Genomic DNA, 18,643 nt, shown 5'->3' with positions numbered 1-18,643 from the left:
GAATGAGCCATGAAAACGGCCATGTCCTCTCCAGCCATACCTTGACCCTTGTGGTTGACATCCTTGGCTGCAACGGCTCGCTGGATTACATTATGCAGGCAGTCCGACTCGGATGTTATACTGCGTGAAAAGGAGAGGGAGACATGACAAGATGTGAAATTGAAAGTCAGAACAATTCCTCCATCAACTTGGAATGAAATGTGCAAGCAACCACCCATACATTGCATGTCTATGCAACAGAGCTGTGAAGTGCTATTCACTGAACTTATCCTTGCTGAGGCTTTTGCAGCGCAAACAATTTCATCATTCTTCTTCCTCTTCAGTCCACAGTGTTCCATAAAATTAGGCTTGGAAGGTCAGAGCGCACAAGATTGGATGAAATATTTTCACAAACTGGCTGGCTCGGCCTAATGTTCGACTGGAGTTGGTTACAAGGGCAGTAATTTCTACAATTTGTGGAAATTACAAATGGCAAACGTTCAGATCACCTCGATGCTAATTTATCCCTTGATACCCCACAAAATAGATATGTCTTTTTCTGGTTTATAAAGTTTGTGATTAAAAGTTGACATCATCTTCTTCTTCGTCATGATTAGCCGTGGCATCACACCTGGAAGTGGACGACCAGATTCATATTGTCTGCTGGTTACATCTCGGTATGATTTAACTCAGACGGCGAATAATTTTCGATTTTCCACCAAAATGCCGAGTCGATGCATCCTTGGTGGTTGCAGTAATACAAACCGAGATGGTTTCATGGTTCACCAATGATCGAAAGACCCTAAGTTTGCCAGAAATTGGACGAGGTTTGTCCGAAATACCCGAGTGTGGATCGGGCCGACAAAATGTTCGCTTTTGTGCTCAGAACATTTTACAGAGCACTGTTATGATACAATAGAAATGGCTCGATCTTGTGGTTATCCGCCATTATTTAGAGAGGACGCCATCCCCACAATCAAGTGAAAGAAACAACCATCTCTACACAACTACCAGCACATGTACACACACAATTTGAGCAGTGACTCAAACACCTGTTGCCATTGGTGGGCAGTTACCACAAGATCACCTGAAAATAATTATAATTATCTATTATCAACACAAATCTCTACAAATATATTTATAGTGGAGAGAAACTATGGATGTATCATCTACTCCTCCGAGATGATTTGACCGAGGACACCAAAACTTTCAGGGTACTCCCCTCCGCACCCTCCCCCCCACCAACAGTCAACACCAGCTCACGCTCCCTCCCCCCCCACTTCCAACTTCCACCATCCCCAGCAATCCCTAACCCTAACAATACCCACAACCATGCCATACCTTCCCTACACCCCAACACCACTCCCCCCCTCAACTGGGACAGGGCATAGACACAGCACGAACACGGCACAACCACAGACAAAAATGATGTCCCGGGGAAGTATGAAATGGGACGATTCCATAGACAAACAAGACACCTGGTCAGCCTGCAATGTTGGGACAAAGCATTCATCACCTATTTTGTTTGCGGTGTCCAAGTGTGCCTGGGCTGTGTCCGTGCCATGTTTCTACTGGAGCAGTACAACTGATTTACCAATTAAAACAAAATCCCTTATAAATCGTCAATTGAACAGAAAAACAAAACCCACCAATCGATAGTGAAAGTATGACTGTCGGTTTCATCTTCACGAACATTTCCATTGTCGCCATTTTCATCCAAATTGCTCGCATCAGGCTCCAAACAAGACGGCTGCATAATTCCCCCGAAAACGTTCCCATCACTAATTTTGTCTCCAATAGTTTTTTTTTTCTTCAAAATCCCACGAATCAGTTTCAACATACTGAGAACCTTCAGAGTTGCTAATGATGGTGGAATCAGTTTTGGAATCCGAGCTCAAACACTTGCACTGTCCTTGTAAAGCCGCTATTTAGATCAAGGTGGGTTCAAGGTGTGACGTCACTGGAGAAAATCGAAAAAAAATCGACACTTTAGTGCTTTTTTCGCACTTTGTGATGGACAAAAAAAATATTATTTCCCTTCGAATAAGACCGTGATGAATGATTTTCAATAGTTTTCAGGAAAAAAAAATTGCACTTGGGCTCCACTCAACAAAATTCCAAAGGAGGAAAAGGACCTGTAGTCCAAGAACAACTGGCCGCAGCACCTCCACCATCACCTCTGCTAGTACATTGACTACTCCATAACTCCTTTTTTTTTTGTATACCTTGTCGATGCTCGTATGAGAGCTAACACACAATGCACATCAAGGGGGGCATGAGACAGGATTGGAGGGAGTGAGAAGGACAAAGCAGTGGGGAACAGAGACATTTGGAGATCTGTGGAAGGGAGAGGGATGGGACGAGGAACATGGGGAAATAGAAGATGGACATTACAGGGACTTTCAGGAAGGAGAACAGGGAATTTGAAGGAGGTGGGCTTGGGTGGATTATCGGGGATAGAAAAGATTGAGGATTTGGATGGGGGATGATATGAGGTGGTGGTGAACTGCTGTTTTGAAGGCCTGGAGGGAAGAATGGGAATGAATAGAGTGAGGGAGTTTATTCCAAAGGCAGGAAAAAAGAGGGATGAAAGAGTGAAGGTGAGCAGTGATTCATGATTTTGGTAGTTTTACCAGAAGGGGGTTGATGGCGGAGACAAATCACAGAGAGCAGGGGGCGAGGCTGGAGAGGAGACGGTAGAAGACAGAAAGACCACCGACCAACCTGCGGTGATTGAGTGAGAGGCCCAAAGACTCAGCCTCATTGCGAGAGACGCCAATGATCCGAAATAGCTTGGTTTCTACAGCGTGAAGCCGAGAAAGGTGGGAGGCAGGAGCACCAGCCCAGAGGGGAGAGCAGTACTCCATCAGGCTGCGGACAAAAGCTTTGTAAGTGGTCAGGAGCTCAGGTGGGCCAAGGAAGGACCTTGCACGACGGAGGATTCCCAATCAGCGACTGGCTTTGGAGGAGAGGTTTTAAATGTGGCTTTGCCAGGAAAGGTCATGGCAGATAGTGAGATCCAGAAGCTTGAAAGAAAGGACTTCTTCCAGAGGATTGTTGAGAAAGTGGATGGGGGGGGGGTTCTAAAAGGTCCTTTCGAAGAGACATAGTGAGAGTGTGAGATTTGTCCGGATTGAAAGACATGTTCCATGTGTTAGACCAGTTTGTGATTTTATCTAGATCAGCAGTGAGCGAAGAAGCTGCTGCTTGCCGGTCTGAGGGATGACCGATGGTACGGCAGAGGGTGGAGTCATCAGCAAAGAGATATGGAGGATTTTCCAGAGAGTCAGAGAGATCATTGATGAAAACCAGAAAAAGAACATGGCCCAGAACGCTACCTTGAGGAACTCCAGCCTGGACAGGAAGCGATGATGAAAGAACTCCATTTAGGGCAACACGTTGACTGCGACAGGAGAGGAAATCTGCGAGCCATGAGTGGAGATGGCCTTGGATACCATAGGAAGAGAGTTTGGTGAAGAAAACCTTGTCAGGAGAAAAGGACACAGAGTCCAGGGACAGTGGGTGTGACTGGGTGAGGTGGGTCGAGAAAGTGATGGGTTTTGGAAACAAAATCGACAGCCCAATGATGCTCACAGGCCGAGGTAGTCCAGTGCAGCTATCACCAGTGGATGTTATTCTGCAAGTGACAAGGGTGGACTCGGATCCTAATATAACCTCCACCCTCCTCCATCACGTCTTAGTTTTTCCAGTCCCTGTTGGCAAATAATCTTTTTATGTTGTTAAATTATCTGTATATTTGTGTACAATTTTGTTGCTTCCTGCAAGCAAACTTTTTTGTGTTTTGTATGTGATTTAGTGGGATAGGAGTGGGAATACAGTCTTGGAAAGTGGGGAGGGGGTCTGAATGGTTCTGTAAATGTACCCCCCTTTTATCTTGAAAAACTGGGCTCACGTTACACTAATTTGAGGTGCACGATGTTTTCTAGGAATGCATCCCTCGTGCAAAATAAGGCACAGGTGCACATATGGGTGCCGGAGGTTCAATGTCCATCTGAAGGACAGCACACTTTGTGATACTAACCCGACCTTTTAAGCACCCATCTAAATGCTATGCAAGAAAGTGGCTCCATCATCGATTGTTTTCAGGGTGTAGACGGGAGTACAACACAGTTTGTTGAGAACAAAGGCACAGGTGGAAGGCCAAGTGGAACTCTATTTATTAAAAGTGTGCCATTTGATGAAACATTTGAAACTCCATGGGAGAAGCTGCAGCTTACAGTTGGAAGGGAATGAAATGTTGCCTCTCTTCATCACTCTCAACAATTCCTCGCACAATGTCGGTTATATCCATCACTGGAAATGCAGGAACACAAAAGCCGAGGCTGAATCAAACAAACAATCAAAACTGTTGAAAACTTTTTTTTTTAAAACAAATCAAAGGTTTATCTATAATCCTTAACATATGCATCTGCAATCGTTGCCCCATGCACATAAAGCGAAAAGCAGGGTTAAGAAATTGGTTCATGTATGTCTGTCTCTCCATCTGTCCACAAATGTCAGTTTATGATCGAGGAACAACTTGTTTAAATTGAATGCTTTATTATGAACATGAATAGGAAAAAAACAGCCATTTAACAGTACTTTGCCTCAAAATTTGCCCCGATCGCACATTTTCAGAGGAGTGAGATAAAAAAAAAATTTTTACTCTGCCTTCCTGGTAGTGAATCAAGATTGAAAATCATTCCAAAGAGGAAACTTACGTTTTTTTAAGGATGTCATAAGGGACACAAACAACAATCAGGAAGAACTAATGTAACGTGTTAGATAGGGTGTTGTAATAGACACTGCATCAATGGCGGTAAAACGGTGATAAATTCTGGAATTTATTTAGTTTTTACGACTTTTACAATCTTTATTATACTTCAATTGAATGATGCACTTGAACACTGCAGAACACAAATCACCTTCTTGTCACTTCCAAAACCATTCTGTTTCACAGTTCTGGCACATGTTAAATAGGGTGGTATACAATAAGGGTTATGTACAAGACTACTTCAAAAGCGCTTAACTTCAGGAATCTTTTTTAACGATCTTTAAAGTCATTATTTTATTTTAATTGAAGGACTGTATATCCGTGAACACTACATGGAGTAACATGTTCTATGAACCCTCGAGTTTAGAAAGTTTTAACCTTTAAATTAACTACATGGACCTGGCTTGATGCTTATTGGTTCACGAGTCAGTAAGTGACAACTATATTCGTTATGGGTGTGTGTGTGTGTGTGTGTGTGTGTGTGTGTGTGTGTGTGTGTGTGTGTGTGTGTGTGTGTGTGTGTGCGCGTGTGCATGTGCGTGTGCGTGTGCATGTGTGTGTGCGCGCGCGCGCACAACGCGAGGTTCCACAGCACAAACCAGCAAACCGATTTCGATGAAACTTGGGAAAACAGGTGCCATATGGCTGGGAGTGTGCGCGTTTGAGTTTCATTGCTATGCAACGGCCAAAAAACCACGTTCACTATTTTCAATACTTGTCCTACAGTTTTGAATGTGGAGAAACGAGACTTCGGAATGAAACACTTCGAGATATTTAGAAATTTTTACTCGAGCCGATTTTTGATTTAGGTTTTATTTTTCAAATGGTAGTCCTTCAAAAATAGGGTGTCTATTTACCATCATTTTTTATGAGAAGTGCCAGTTGGCAAAATACGCAATCGGAAAAATCTTGCCAGGCAGAGGAACAATTGTATGTGAACCAATACGTCTTGGCAATGAATCTTCGTCGGTGGATCGGTCAGAATGAAAAGCATCGGATGCAGCGCTTCGATCCGAGCGGATCCCTCCTCACCTACCGGCTTGTCTGTCTGTCTGTCTGTCTGTCTGTCCAGAGCATAGCTCCGTGGGTTTTGATCCGATCCTGATAAAATTTGGGTGGGAGGTGTATATCATGATCTAGTTGTGTTTTCCTGAGAATGGGCGTGCACCCATTATGGGCGGAGCCACGCCCCAAAAAAAACGTGTTTTTAGGGGGTAGCCAACTTCAAGTTACATCTTCTCCGTGGGGGTTTGTCGAATCTGGCAGGGGTTTCGGTACTTGGTTAGCCCAATGCCACCTGCATAGCCGATTTTTTTTTCATCCCAAGGTCAAGGTCACGAACTTAGAAAATTGTGAATTTTGACATAAAAATCATATGACCGCCCAAACTTTGAGAGCTCGGATGACAATATTTTTTTCTGCATAATCTTGAGGTAATTCCCCACCTAAAGTCAGGAAACCATTTTGCTCTATCTCGAACACCTTGCCCGTGGCGCCCCCGTGGCGAAATGCCATATAGCCTATATGACTTTATATTGTTCCTGGAAAGTTCCAGCGGAAGTTTTGCACCAAAGGTCATAATCCTTGACCTTTGACCGTTAAAGTTCACAAAGGTCAAATTTTCAAAGTTGTGGGAATCGAACCGGGTTTTCGACCTTCTTCGACGAACTAACTCCAATAAGCTATAGCACGTATCCTGTTTCCTTATTTTAATGTCTACAACATTGTTTTGTGACCTTTAAAGGTTATGCAAAGGTCAAATTTTGAAAGTTGTTGAACGAAAACCGGGTTCGACATTTTGCAGCTAATAACCTGTCACTCGTACCACATTATGTTGATCATTTTTATAAGTTGGTCAAAAATTATCACATAGTCTCATCCTTGACTTCTGAAACGATCAACATCGTCAAATACCACTCGTGAACCATTGTCGTCTTCAGACTTGTTGTGCAATAACTTTGTTTATGTAACAATATTATATATATTTTTTTCTTTTTTGCATTTCTACATGTTTTAAGTGATTTCCAACCCCCCCCAAAACTCTGCCTTCCTGGTAGTATATATTGTTATATAACAATAACAAACGTTTATCCGCATGAACTTCCAGGTATGCTCCAAAAAGGCAGAGACAAATATTCATTGTTTTTTTGTTCAGGATTGAAGGAAAAGTTGAATTCATAACACAACCCCTCTTTTCCTCTCATCGGGTCTGCGAGACCCAAGTTGTATTCAGCATTGTTTTGCTTCACGAAGTGCCTCATTTGCATGACCCAGACCCGACACCTGCAAAAGCGTAACATTCATGGATATATCTTATGAATAAGAGGATCAGTGAATCGGTTTTTTGAGCAAATATTCCTCCACAAGCCTCAACTTTGTGTCGAAAAAAATAACAAAACAAAGTTAATATATATATTTTTTTTTTTGAAAAAAAAAACAATTGAAAAAAACATGTTGCTTATCTGGTGTTTCTTCTAATTAATAGGATCAATGAATCACCTTTTTGAGCAAACCCCTCCATGAGCCTCAACTTTGTTTACTGAAGTGTTTTTTTTCCAAGTTTACTTTTTATATTCCCTAAGTTTCCCAGACCCATAGAGTGGAAAGGTGCATTGTTTTTTTGTGAGTGCATCTAATGGAATGGGGAACAAAGGAAAAGAAAAACAAATCAAAGCACAAAAAATTTTTTAAAAACTACACAGGCTCCAACAAACAACTTGTGTAATATTTGTATGAGGAGAAGAAATGTTCATCAACATGTCCACGAGTAGGATGGCACACATCTGTACAATGGATAAGCATTTTGAATAGTCTGCATGCTGGGTCACCAGGTTTGTTTTGGGTTCAAAGGGAGCGACAATACCCAAAACAAGCCAGCAAACATGCCCTGCTTCAAATGTTGAACACAAACTATCCCAACATCCAAAGAAAATACTCATAGACAAGTGAATGCAAGAGAGATGAAAAAAAGGCCAATATGAAAGTGAGTGATTACCACAGTTATGTTGTAAAAAGATGGAGTTAGAGTTGATCAGCTTATATGATGCAAAATATGTCAGAACAGGGTCAAATCGAAAATACCAGAGATGCCAGAATAAAACAACAAAACAGGAAAAACTAGAGGGGGAGCACTCGGTAGAGTGCAAAACCTCCGCCGCCAATACTGCTCGGTCACTCACGTGAACCTGATATCCTATTCATTCAATTTGACGTCAACAGTGCTCACAGTTATAGTTTTCAACTTTCCCTTTTACATACTCAATTCATTCGTCATAACTAGATTCCTTGAGACAGAAATTGATTTTATGTGGGTATATCCACCTAAAGTTCCAAAATCAGCCGCAATTATAATTTTGGCATGTTTTTTTGTTGGAAATCACTTATAACATGTATATGTATATAAGAAATGCAAAAAAAAAAAAAAAATCAAAATTTTGTTGAAAAAAAAGTTGCAATTTTTCCCTAACAATTTTTTTTGGGAGGGGGTTGGAAATCACTTAAAACATGTATAAATGCAAAAAAAAAAATTCAAATATTTTTTTTAAATTGCCGCCATAGCGGCCATATTGGATTTTTGACCAAGTCCAAAATCTAATGGCATGGTCCTTGGACCATACCTAATCCGCCCACCAAGTTTCGTCGAAATCCGTCAAGGAGTTTTTCCGTAATACTGTTCACAAACAAACAAACAAACAAACAGAAAGGGGTGAAAACAGTAACCTCCGATCTTCGATGGCGGAGGTTAATAAAGAAAGAATTGTAAGCCATATTTGCATCGATAATTAATAAATAGAATGCTTCTTGCCAAGGGGTTTATTCGGTGAAGGATGCATTATCTCGTTTACCCATGCATCACCAATGAAAGATAACATACTCAAAATATTTGCAATTGTCGGGGTTTGATGCAATATGAAGTCACAAAACAAAGCATGATTCTGCAATACAATTCTGCATGCTGAACCATTGCTTCGTTGTTGGGTTCAATTAAAAGACAAATATATTGCACGTCTATCTGTGAATGTCAATGAGGATGGAAAATGAAGCAAAATACGTGAAAAAGGACCATATATATATATATATATATATATATATATATATATATATATATATATATATATATATATATATATATATATATATATATATATATATATATATATATAAAATTCTTTGTGCTTCTTCTAAAGGGTTTCTGCTGTTGTAAAATAATAAATGTTATCGTTTGAATCGCCACATTCAGCTCACTCTCAGGAGGGGCTTTTAAAACAGGTATCTCTGTAATTAAAAGGAAATGGATTTTTCTTCCAAATCAATCTGTTATTAGATTTCCAACCAAGTAAATTGAAGATTAGCTTTCCAACATCACCATTTTATTACTCTATGACAGCAGAAACCACAACAATAAAGGTCAAGGGAAGCCTGGTGTTGGCTTAGTGGTTCGAGTGGCTGGCTTGGGATCCTAGGGCCCCGAGTTTGAGAGCCGTTGGCTGATGAATTAACATCAGGTACGGTCGACTCAGTCCGTCATCCTCCTGAGGTCAGCGAAATGAGTACCAGTGTATTGGTAAAAGGGGCACAGCATCAGTGGCACAGTTGTGCTCCAATAAATGGTCGGAGAGGAGACCTGTCCAGGATTGTGCCAAATAACCAAAGAAAAACTGCTTTGACAGTTCCAATGCTTTGTTCAAGAGTATGGTCCACTCGAAAGGTGGAGGTCGTGCTGTTTCTTATATCCCAGCAACACAGACGTCACCATTTGTTACCTTGTAGCCTGGAAGTAAATTGTATAATATCAGATTTTTTTTCCACATCACAACACACAACTTCCAAGTCAAAACAAATTCTACAAATTTCAGAAAAATTAATTAAAAATACAAAACTACAATATTTGATTCTGGAAATATTGTTTGGATAAGTGTTCATGCCTGGTGTTGGCTTAATGATTGGGGTGGCGGGCTTGCAATCCAAGGATCCTGAGTTCAAATCCCACTTGGCTGTTAAAATAATACCAGGTGGGGTTGACTCTGCCTGTAATAATTCCGAGGTTGGCTAAATGAGTGCCAGCTTGCTGGTATCCTGTGTCGGAATGGCGACCCATCCAGGATTGTGCCCAATAGCCAAGGAGACTGCTAAGGCAGCACCAACGCTCTGCACAGAGTATGGTCCCATTGGATGAATGGATGGAATGTATGATGGGAGTTGCAACTATGTGATAATACATTAAGTCCCAACATGGTCCCAATGGATGGATGGATGGATAAGCGTTCACCCCCCATATAATGGGGGGGGGGGGGTGAATTGTAAATTGGCTCAGGTGGAACCACTCACCTTCAAAATTACACGCCAAATTAATTGGCCTCCGCCTGTGTTAAATTGTATCGATTCTGATTATTTCAGAGTAAAATCAGCTGTCGCTGTAGGTTTCCTCTGCTGGGTCATGCATTTCACAGCAAAGACTCAACCATGAGTTTAAGAGCTTTCAAAAGACCTCCGTGATAAAGTTGTGAAAAGGCACAGATCAGGGGATGGTTATAAAAATATTTAAAAGGCGTTCAATATCCCTTGGAGCACAGTCAAGACAATCATTAAAAAGTGGAAGGGAGATGGTATGACCGAGACCTTGCCTTGGTCAGGCTGTCCCTCCAAACTGGATGACCAAGCAAGGAAGAGACTGATCAGAGACCACCAAGAAGCCAATGGCAACTTTTGAAAGAGACTATATTGTTACAACAATATCCCAAGCACTCCATAAGTCTCGCCTGTGTGGATGAGTGGCAAGAAGGAAGCCATTACTCAAAAAAGCCAACATTGAGTCCCATTTGAGGTATGCAAAAAAACACTGGAGATTCTGAAGCCATGTGGCAAAAAGTTTTGTTGTCTGACAAAACCAAGATGGAACTTTTTGGCCTAAACACAAAACGTTAAGTTTGGTGCAAACCCAACACACCACATCACCCAAAGAACACCATCCTGACTGTGAAGCATGGTGGTGGCAGCATCATGTTATGGGGATGTTTCTCATCAGCAGGGACTAGTGCACTTGTCAGGGTAGAAAGGAAAATGGATGGAGCAAAATACAGAAAAATCCTCAAGGAAAACCTGCTGCCCTCCACAAGAAAACCGAAATTCGGACAGAAGGTCACCTTTCATCGATCATGACAACACACAGCCAAAGCTACATTACTGGAGTAGCTAAGGAACATTACTGGAGTAGCAAAGCTACTGGAGTAGCTAAGGAACAAAAGGATAAATGTCCTTGAGTGGACCAGTCAGAGCCCCGACCTATGTCCAATCAAAAATCTGTGACATGACTTGAAGATCGCTGTCCATTAACATTCCCCACGCAACTTGATTGAGCTTGAACAACTTTGCACAGATGAATGGGCAAATATTGCCCAATCAGGGTGTGCAAAGATGGTAGAGACCTATCCCACAAAACTCACAACTGTAATTACTGTCAAAGTTGCTTCCACCAAGTATTAACTCAGGAGGGTGGACACTTATCTCACCAAGGTATTCTCGTTTTGTATTTTTAATTAATCTTCTGAAGTGTGTTGAATTTTTTTTTCACTTGAAAGTTTTCGGTTAAGATGTGTAAATAAAAGTAGAAAAGCCCGATTTAATGCAATTTAATTCCAAGCTACAAGGCAACAAAAAAGTGAGAATTTTTGAAAATTGGGTGTAGACTTTCTTTAGGCACTGCAGTATTAGCTTTCCAACCACATAAATCAATTAATGGCTAACGGCACAATTTTTATTATTGTTCAACAGTAGGAACCCCTAAAACTTGAGGTCATTCTGCTTCTTCTCACCACAAACCCCAAAGGGTCGCCGCAAGCCGGTAGTGTGCTTCTTGTGGGTCGACTCTCGCAGGTCCATCCGCCCAATGCGAACTATGTTACAAACCAGATAGATGTGTTCACGGGTCATGTCTCTGGGTCCCAAGTCCTGTAAGTGAGAAAATTATGTAGAACAAGAATAAGCAAGTCGATTTTCAATTTGTTGCGATGTTGCTTCACAAATATAGGAGATATTTAATCCATCATCAAACAATCATGTATTCAAACGAGCCCTTGTCATTGTGTGTGATAAAGAACTGTCGCTGCATCATTTTGCCTTTTGTTTCGTAATATGTGAATATGCTTTAGCTTTGACCAATCGCTCCTTCGTGAGCTGTTCTTGCAATGTTTATCACCACACATCCGCATGATACTTGCAGCAAATGCAGAGCTGGCATTACCAGCCAGCCTGGCTGGCTGTTCATCTCATGGATGCCGTTACACTGACCATGGCTAATGTGACACCTCCACCACAGGACGTCACACAGGTACAATCTGAAATAATGGACTTTAAGAAGCTCGTACTGGAGCTCCATGCTGTGCAACACCAGTCATGCCCATCTTTGTGTACCCTTTGTAAGGTACTATACGCCTGGTGTTGGCTTAATGATGGAGGTGGCGGGCTTGGGATCCTCAGGTTCTGAGTTCAAATCCCGCTCAGCTGTTCAATTAATACCAGGTGGAGTTAACTCGGCCTGTCATCCTTCCGAGGTCGGCAAAATGAGTGCCAGCTTGCTGGTATCCTGTGTCAGAGTAGTGTCCCATCCAGGATTGTGCCAAATAGCCAAAGAGACTGCTTAGCCAGCACCAATGCTCTGCAGAGTATGGGCCCAATGGATGGATGGTAGGGTACTAAAGGTGATAAGTTCACCTGAGCCATACATCAGTTGCCTCCTCTCCTCGTGGATTGTACTAGTGGACTTCCTTTTCTTGTGGACACCACACGGACAGATTTAAGCATTGTGCTGCCATCCGCTGCTGAACCCAAAAAACTGACAGGAATCTTCATGACATGCCACCAACAACAGTGCTCCTGCTACTTTTGGAGAACATCTCCAGCTTGCTTTTGGTTTACGTCACTCATTTCCATGAATGTTTACGATTGCCGACACCAGATACTCTATGCTACATGCAGATTTTTTGCGTCAATTCAATCTCATCGTATAAGTCAAACATTGCCATTTATTGGATGTCTCAACAAAGCTTCAGGTTCTTGGTAAAGAATCCACCATTTTGTCGCTGAATATCATGTCTTCCATTCACACCCACACGCCCTTTTCAGAAAGTACTTTAGGACTTCCCGTCCATAAAGTACCCATCGATGGCAATAAAGCCCAGACACCAGATCACACATCACAAAGAAACCATGGGACCTCCTCACCGACTTGCACCCGATAAATTAGGTATCACCTTCCTGGACTTTTACTATGTTACAATGTATATGACTGGCTATATGATCATCAAACCATCATCCAGCAGTTGGGCTTCACTGCTGCACATGGTACCCAATAAGACATCTGGGGTCCTTACGGGGATTACCGATCGTTCCAGACAGTTACCCCATTCCACACATTCAGGATTTTACCGTTGCTCTCAATTGCGCGACAATCTCCTCCAAGGTCAATCTCATTCATGCACTCCATCAGATTCCCGTAGATCCAGATAACATCCCGAAGAGAGCAGTCACCATGCTTTTCGGCCTGTTTGAATCCCTTCAGATTCCGTTCGGCCGATGCAATGCCACACAAACCTTTCAACATTTTATCGATAAGGTGGTCCGGGATAACTTCCACTACGGGGATACATGTAGATATTATAATCGCCAGCACAACCACAGAAAAACATCATGAACACCTATGTCTCCTCTTCACCCATTTGCAGGATTTTGACATAGTCATAAATCCCACAAAGTGCAGATTTGGTGTTCCGGAGTTGAATTTCCTCATCCACTGGGTCAACGGCTCAGTCATCCGTCCACTCCAGGAAAAAGTGCAGATTATAATTTGAGATTTCTCATTGCCATCATCTCAACACAAATGGTGAGAGTTATTAGGCCTTGTCAACGTTTACCATAAATTTATTTCAAATGCAACCACAACACCGTGCAGCTGCTGAACAAGTAACTTGCAACTGGTAAGCACCCTGAAGTGTTCGGATGGTCCGAGCCAAATGTGTCAGCCTTCCACACCATCAAAGATTATTTGGCCAAAGCCTCACTCCTGATAATCCAAAGCCAGAGGCACCAACATTTCTGATGGTAGATGTGTCTGAGGTTGTGTTGGGTGCAGCCCTTCACCAGTTCATCGATGCCGACTATCGTCCACAGGCCTTCTCTAAAATGGTAAAACCACCAGAGCGCAAGTACGGTGCATTCAATCGGGAATTACTCGCTGTATACCTCACCATCAAGCACTTCCGCAATTTCTTACAGGCCAAAACCATTATTTGGCCTGACCAACCCAACAAACCTTTAAGTTTTGCTCTCATGCTCTATCCACCAATTCAGACACTCACTCTCCTCCCACACTTCACCAACTCAAATGTATCTCACAATTCACTCCCGACATCTGGCACCTCAACAGAATCATTAATTTATTGCCTGCATCAACAAGCCTTTGTTTGGCAAAGTTCACTTTTTGTTTTTTTTGTACAACTTGTCGAGGCTCATATGAGAGCTAATACACAATGCACAGCAAGGGGGACATGAGACAATAGGGGCGTGGGAAGGACAAAACAGTGGGGAACAGAGACATTAGGGGATCTGTGGAAGGGAGAGGGATGGGGCGGGGAACATGAGGTATACAAGATGGACACTACAGGGACTTTCAGGAAGGAAAGCAGGGAATTTGAAGGAGGTGGGTTTGGGGTGAATTACCGGGGGTAGAAAAAATCGAGGATTTGGATGGGGGACGATAAGAGGTGGTGGTGAACAGCTGTTTTGAAGGCCTGGAGGGAAGAATGGGATTGAACAGTGAGGGAGTTTATTCCAAAGGCAGGAAAAAAGAGGAATGAAAGAGTGAAGGTGAGTAGCGATTCGTGATTTTGGTACTTTTACCAGAAGGGGGTTGTTGGCAGACCTTGAGGGACCTGCGGAAATATGATGGGGACAAATTGCAGACACAGCAGGGCGGGGCGAGACCGGAAAGGAGAAGGTGGAGGACAGAAAGACCGCCGACCTGCCTGTGGCGAGAGAGCAAGATGCCCAAAGATTCAGCCTCATCGTGGGAGATAGCAATGATCCAAAATGCCTTGGTTTCCACAGCATGAAGCCAAGAAAGGTGGGAGGCAGGAGCACGAGCCCAGAGGTGAGAGCAGTACTCCATCAGGCTGTGGACGAAAGCTTTGTAAGTGGTCAGGAGCCAAGGTGGGCCGAGGAAGGACTTTGCATGACGGAGGATTCCCAGTTGGCAACTGGCTTGAGGCCAGGTTGGAAATGTGGCTTCCCCAGGAAAGATCATGGCAGATCCTGAGACCCAGAAGCTTGAAAGAAAGGACTTCTTCCAGAGGATTGTTGAGAAAGTGGATGGGGGGGGGGGGGGGGTCCAAATGGTCCTTTTGGAGAGACAGTGAGAGTGTGAGATTTGTCCGGAAAAAAAAAAGTCAAATCGGAAAAATGAAAAAAGGCTAACCCCTGCTTTAGCGGGGAAAATGGCCTTTAAATGCTTGTGTGTGGAAAAATGAAAAAAAAAGTAGAATAATTTGTGCTGTTTGCTCAACAATTTGAGTCTGGAATTCATTTTTCCGATTCTACTATTTCAATTGTGATTTATGAACAACAGTTGAAAAAAATTGGAAAGAGAAGCATGCCCAAAAGGGTAGGTCTTTGATGAAAAAGCTAGTGCTCAGGGACCGTGTGAAAGCTGGCAAGTCTACGTTAGACAGTCTTGTGGAGTCTCAGAGCAGGCCTTGCAAGAGTGCTGCCTGTCAGAAGGATGAGAGATGTCATGGCAGAGAGTGGAGTCATCAGCAAAGAGATAGAGGATTTTCCAGAGAGTCAGTGAGATCATTGATGAAGATTAGGAATAATGTGTGGCTGAAACATTGCCTTGCGGTAGGTACTCCAGCATTGGAAAGGAGAGGAAATGAAAGGGTTCCGTTGGGAGCCATACATTGTCTGTGAGAGGGGAGGAAGTCAACTGGATGCTGTGGAAACCAAGGCTGTCAAGATCATTGGAATTTCTCGCGTTGGAGTTGAGTATATGGGCCTGTCAGTAATCCAAGAGTGGAGTTGGCCTTGAATTCCATAGGCAGATATTTTGGAGAGTAAGGCAGGATGCCAAATGGTATCAAAAGCTCGAGATCTGTCCAGAGAGATGGCCCTGATCTAATGTCTGATACTGAGGGCCTCCACCATTGTTGGAAGAGTCGAAGCAGCATGTCCAAGGTAGAGTGTCCAGGTGTGAATCTGAATTGATGATCTGAGATGAGGCTGTTGGAGAAAAAGAAATGATTTTATTTCAATTGTGATGGATTCCATGACCTTGCTGATGATTGCAAGTTCAGTAAGCGAATTGGGCTGTAGTTAAGGGGATCCGTTTTGCACCCTTTTTTAATGCATAATGCTGTGATGTTGAGTGATTTCGAATTTCCAAATTGGATATGGGAGACCAGTTCTGGTGTATAAAACAAACAAAAAAAAAAACCACAAATACGTGAGGTGCAAATGTAGGAGCAGGTCACACTTTATGACCCGCGAATATGCAGAGTTCACAGATGTCCGGGTCCAACTTCGTAGCACACCCAACTGGTATACAATCACGAACCCAGTGTTGAAATCAAAGCACTGGATTAAAAAAGAAAAAAAAAAAACAATAACCATCTTCGGATTTATAGTCTGCAATAATTTTGAAGTTTCTGTTGCACTTTGGAGATGCTGCAGAGAAATAAAAGTGCTTGTTGAATGCATTGAAATCGATAGAACCCACTGTTGAAATATTTACTTTTATAGTTGCTTTTATACTCTGCAGAAAGGTTTTACAGACAAATATTTTAAAGTCATGCAACTTTTGTTCACTCTTCTCTCCAAATAATTTGCTTTTACATTAAATTCGTTAAAATTATTCCAATTTGTGTCAAGATGGATTCATAATTACCATCTTAATGATACAAATAGGCACCGACTTACCTCACCGTTTCGCAGTCTATCGCCCAAAATGAAAGCGCTAATATTGAAATAACTATTTTTATCTCTTGAAATGTTAAAAGGAAAATTATGAAAAATAAAAAATCAGGTGTCTTCCTCATATCATCATTCATTTATGTACCAAATATTTAGTTGATATCTGAAATAATTGATGTTTATGTATTTCCAGATATGCACTTATGAAGAAGTTCACCCGTTTCGAAGCAAGGCCTGTTGATATTCAACTATAACGGACGTGACAATGAACTCACTCACCTGCATCATTTGCGATAAAGGCAAGCAGAAGGGCCACACCTTTGTACAGAATGTTACATCAGATTCGATTGTTGTCTGCATCTGATACGGAAAACATCCATTACCACAAAGAATGCTACAAACGCGTAGTGCACAAAGGTATGCGAGAGAGAGCCGAAAAGAAACTTTGTGAAACATCTAGTGAATCACAAATGCGACCAGCTAAACTCGGACGTCCATCATTGGCACATGATGAGGATTCTGTCAGACGTGTTCGCAGGTGTCGCCCAATAGAGCCAAAGACAAAGTCCTGTGCGTTTCTCTGTGATAATCCAACAGATGGAGAGTTGCATCTTGTCCTGACAGATACGATGGGGACCCGCTTTCTGGACATAAAAACGAAGACACGTGATGACAAAGTCCGAGCAAACCTCTCACTGTTGCTTGAAGTTGGTGATGCCGCTGCAAATGAAATGTGGTATCACAGAGATTGTTTACGAAATGTTGAACGCCAATGCTATTCTTTCAGATTTGATTGTTATGGGGTTGATGATAATATCACCAAGCATATGTGTGACATTGAAATTGTAAATGCAGTCAAATGTTCGCTCTCGTCTGGTGCTGTTCTAAGTATGAAAGATGTTAATTATGAGTATCTGTCAACTTTGACTGAACATGGTGTTCGTGTGGATAGCTCAGACTTCAAACGCCATCTAAAAAGTTTGATAACAGAAAATATCAGTGCTGCTGAATTTGTCAGGCCCCATCGACTCAATGAAAGTGAGCATATCATCAATAGTAAAACCCTTTCAGTTGCTCTTGGTAAAGTAGTACCCCAAGATTCGGTGGAAACACTTTGCGACATTGTTAGAGTTACCAAGTTGCTTCGTGATGAGTTGTTGAATTGCAAAGATAAGTGGCACTTCACTGGTAACATGTCGTTTGAAAATCCACAAATGGTAGCTTTCTTTCTGAAGCAGCCACTCTTTGGCACAAATGCACACTCTTTTTCTGGTAAGTGGGATGGAGCCATAAAGAATACCGTCGGCATTGTATCACAAGTACTTGTGCAAAATGTAAAGAGCGTCAAGGAAGTTCACCACAAGCCGAAGTCAGATGTTGGATTTGTGTCACACACAGAGACACCGCTGAACATTGGCTTGGCACTCTCTGTACACAACAAAGTACGCAGCAAACAGCTTGTCAACTTCCTGTTAGACCTACATCTTGGAACCAGCTACAGCAGTGTCCTCAACATCGAGAAGAGAGTGGAGTGGAGTGTGAGGTCGAGAGAATGAAATCCACTGGTGGCTATTGCATACCGACATTTGTCAAGAAGGGCAAATCCGTCTTCTTTGCCAGAGACAACATGGACTTCCTGGAAGACACGTGCGATGGACAGAATACATTGCACGGAACAGTGGTCGTCATGAATCAAGAAGACACAGATGAAGGTGAAGTGGTGAGCCAGCCACTCATAATACCGGACAAAGTAACACCAGTAAGGCAGGATGTAGTGTACCTTGAAGACCCACGGATCATCCCCAAAGCTACCAAGATTGATATCTACAAGGTCAACATGAACTCTGGACTTCTGAAGAGATATGCCACAATGGACCACTCTTGGATGCTTGCTTGGCATCAAGGCAACAACACTGTCCAATGTTACAGTGA

At 42.4% G+C, this 18,643-nt stretch overlaps 1 protein-coding gene across 1 annotated transcript in view; it reads right to left on the bottom strand.

The window, feature by feature from the left end:
• Positions 1-18,643, bottom strand: part of LOC147033942 (dedicator of cytokinesis protein 1-like) — a 681,090-nt gene that overhangs the window by 580,074 nt on the left and 82,373 nt on the right. Inside the window, exons 10-12 of the mRNA XM_085873660.1 lie at positions 11,566-11,701; positions 4,218-4,293; positions 41-120 (exon numbers count right to left, since the gene is read on the bottom strand). Coding sequence (XP_085729786.1) covers positions 41-120; positions 4,218-4,293; positions 11,566-11,701 — 292 coding nt within the window. The remainder of the gene's footprint in view (positions 1-40; positions 121-4,217; positions 4,294-11,565; positions 11,702-18,643) is intronic.

Source organism: Eptatretus burgeri, chromosome 1, assembly GCF_056783735.1.
Source record: "Eptatretus burgeri isolate ZD-2024b chromosome 1, Ebu_testis_v1, whole genome shotgun sequence".
NCBI classification, from domain to species: Eukaryota; Metazoa; Chordata; class Myxini; order Myxiniformes; family Myxinidae; genus Eptatretus; species Eptatretus burgeri.
The sequence above is the reverse complement of the archived record's forward strand: the minus strand, read 5'-3'. Positions and strand labels throughout refer to the sequence as shown.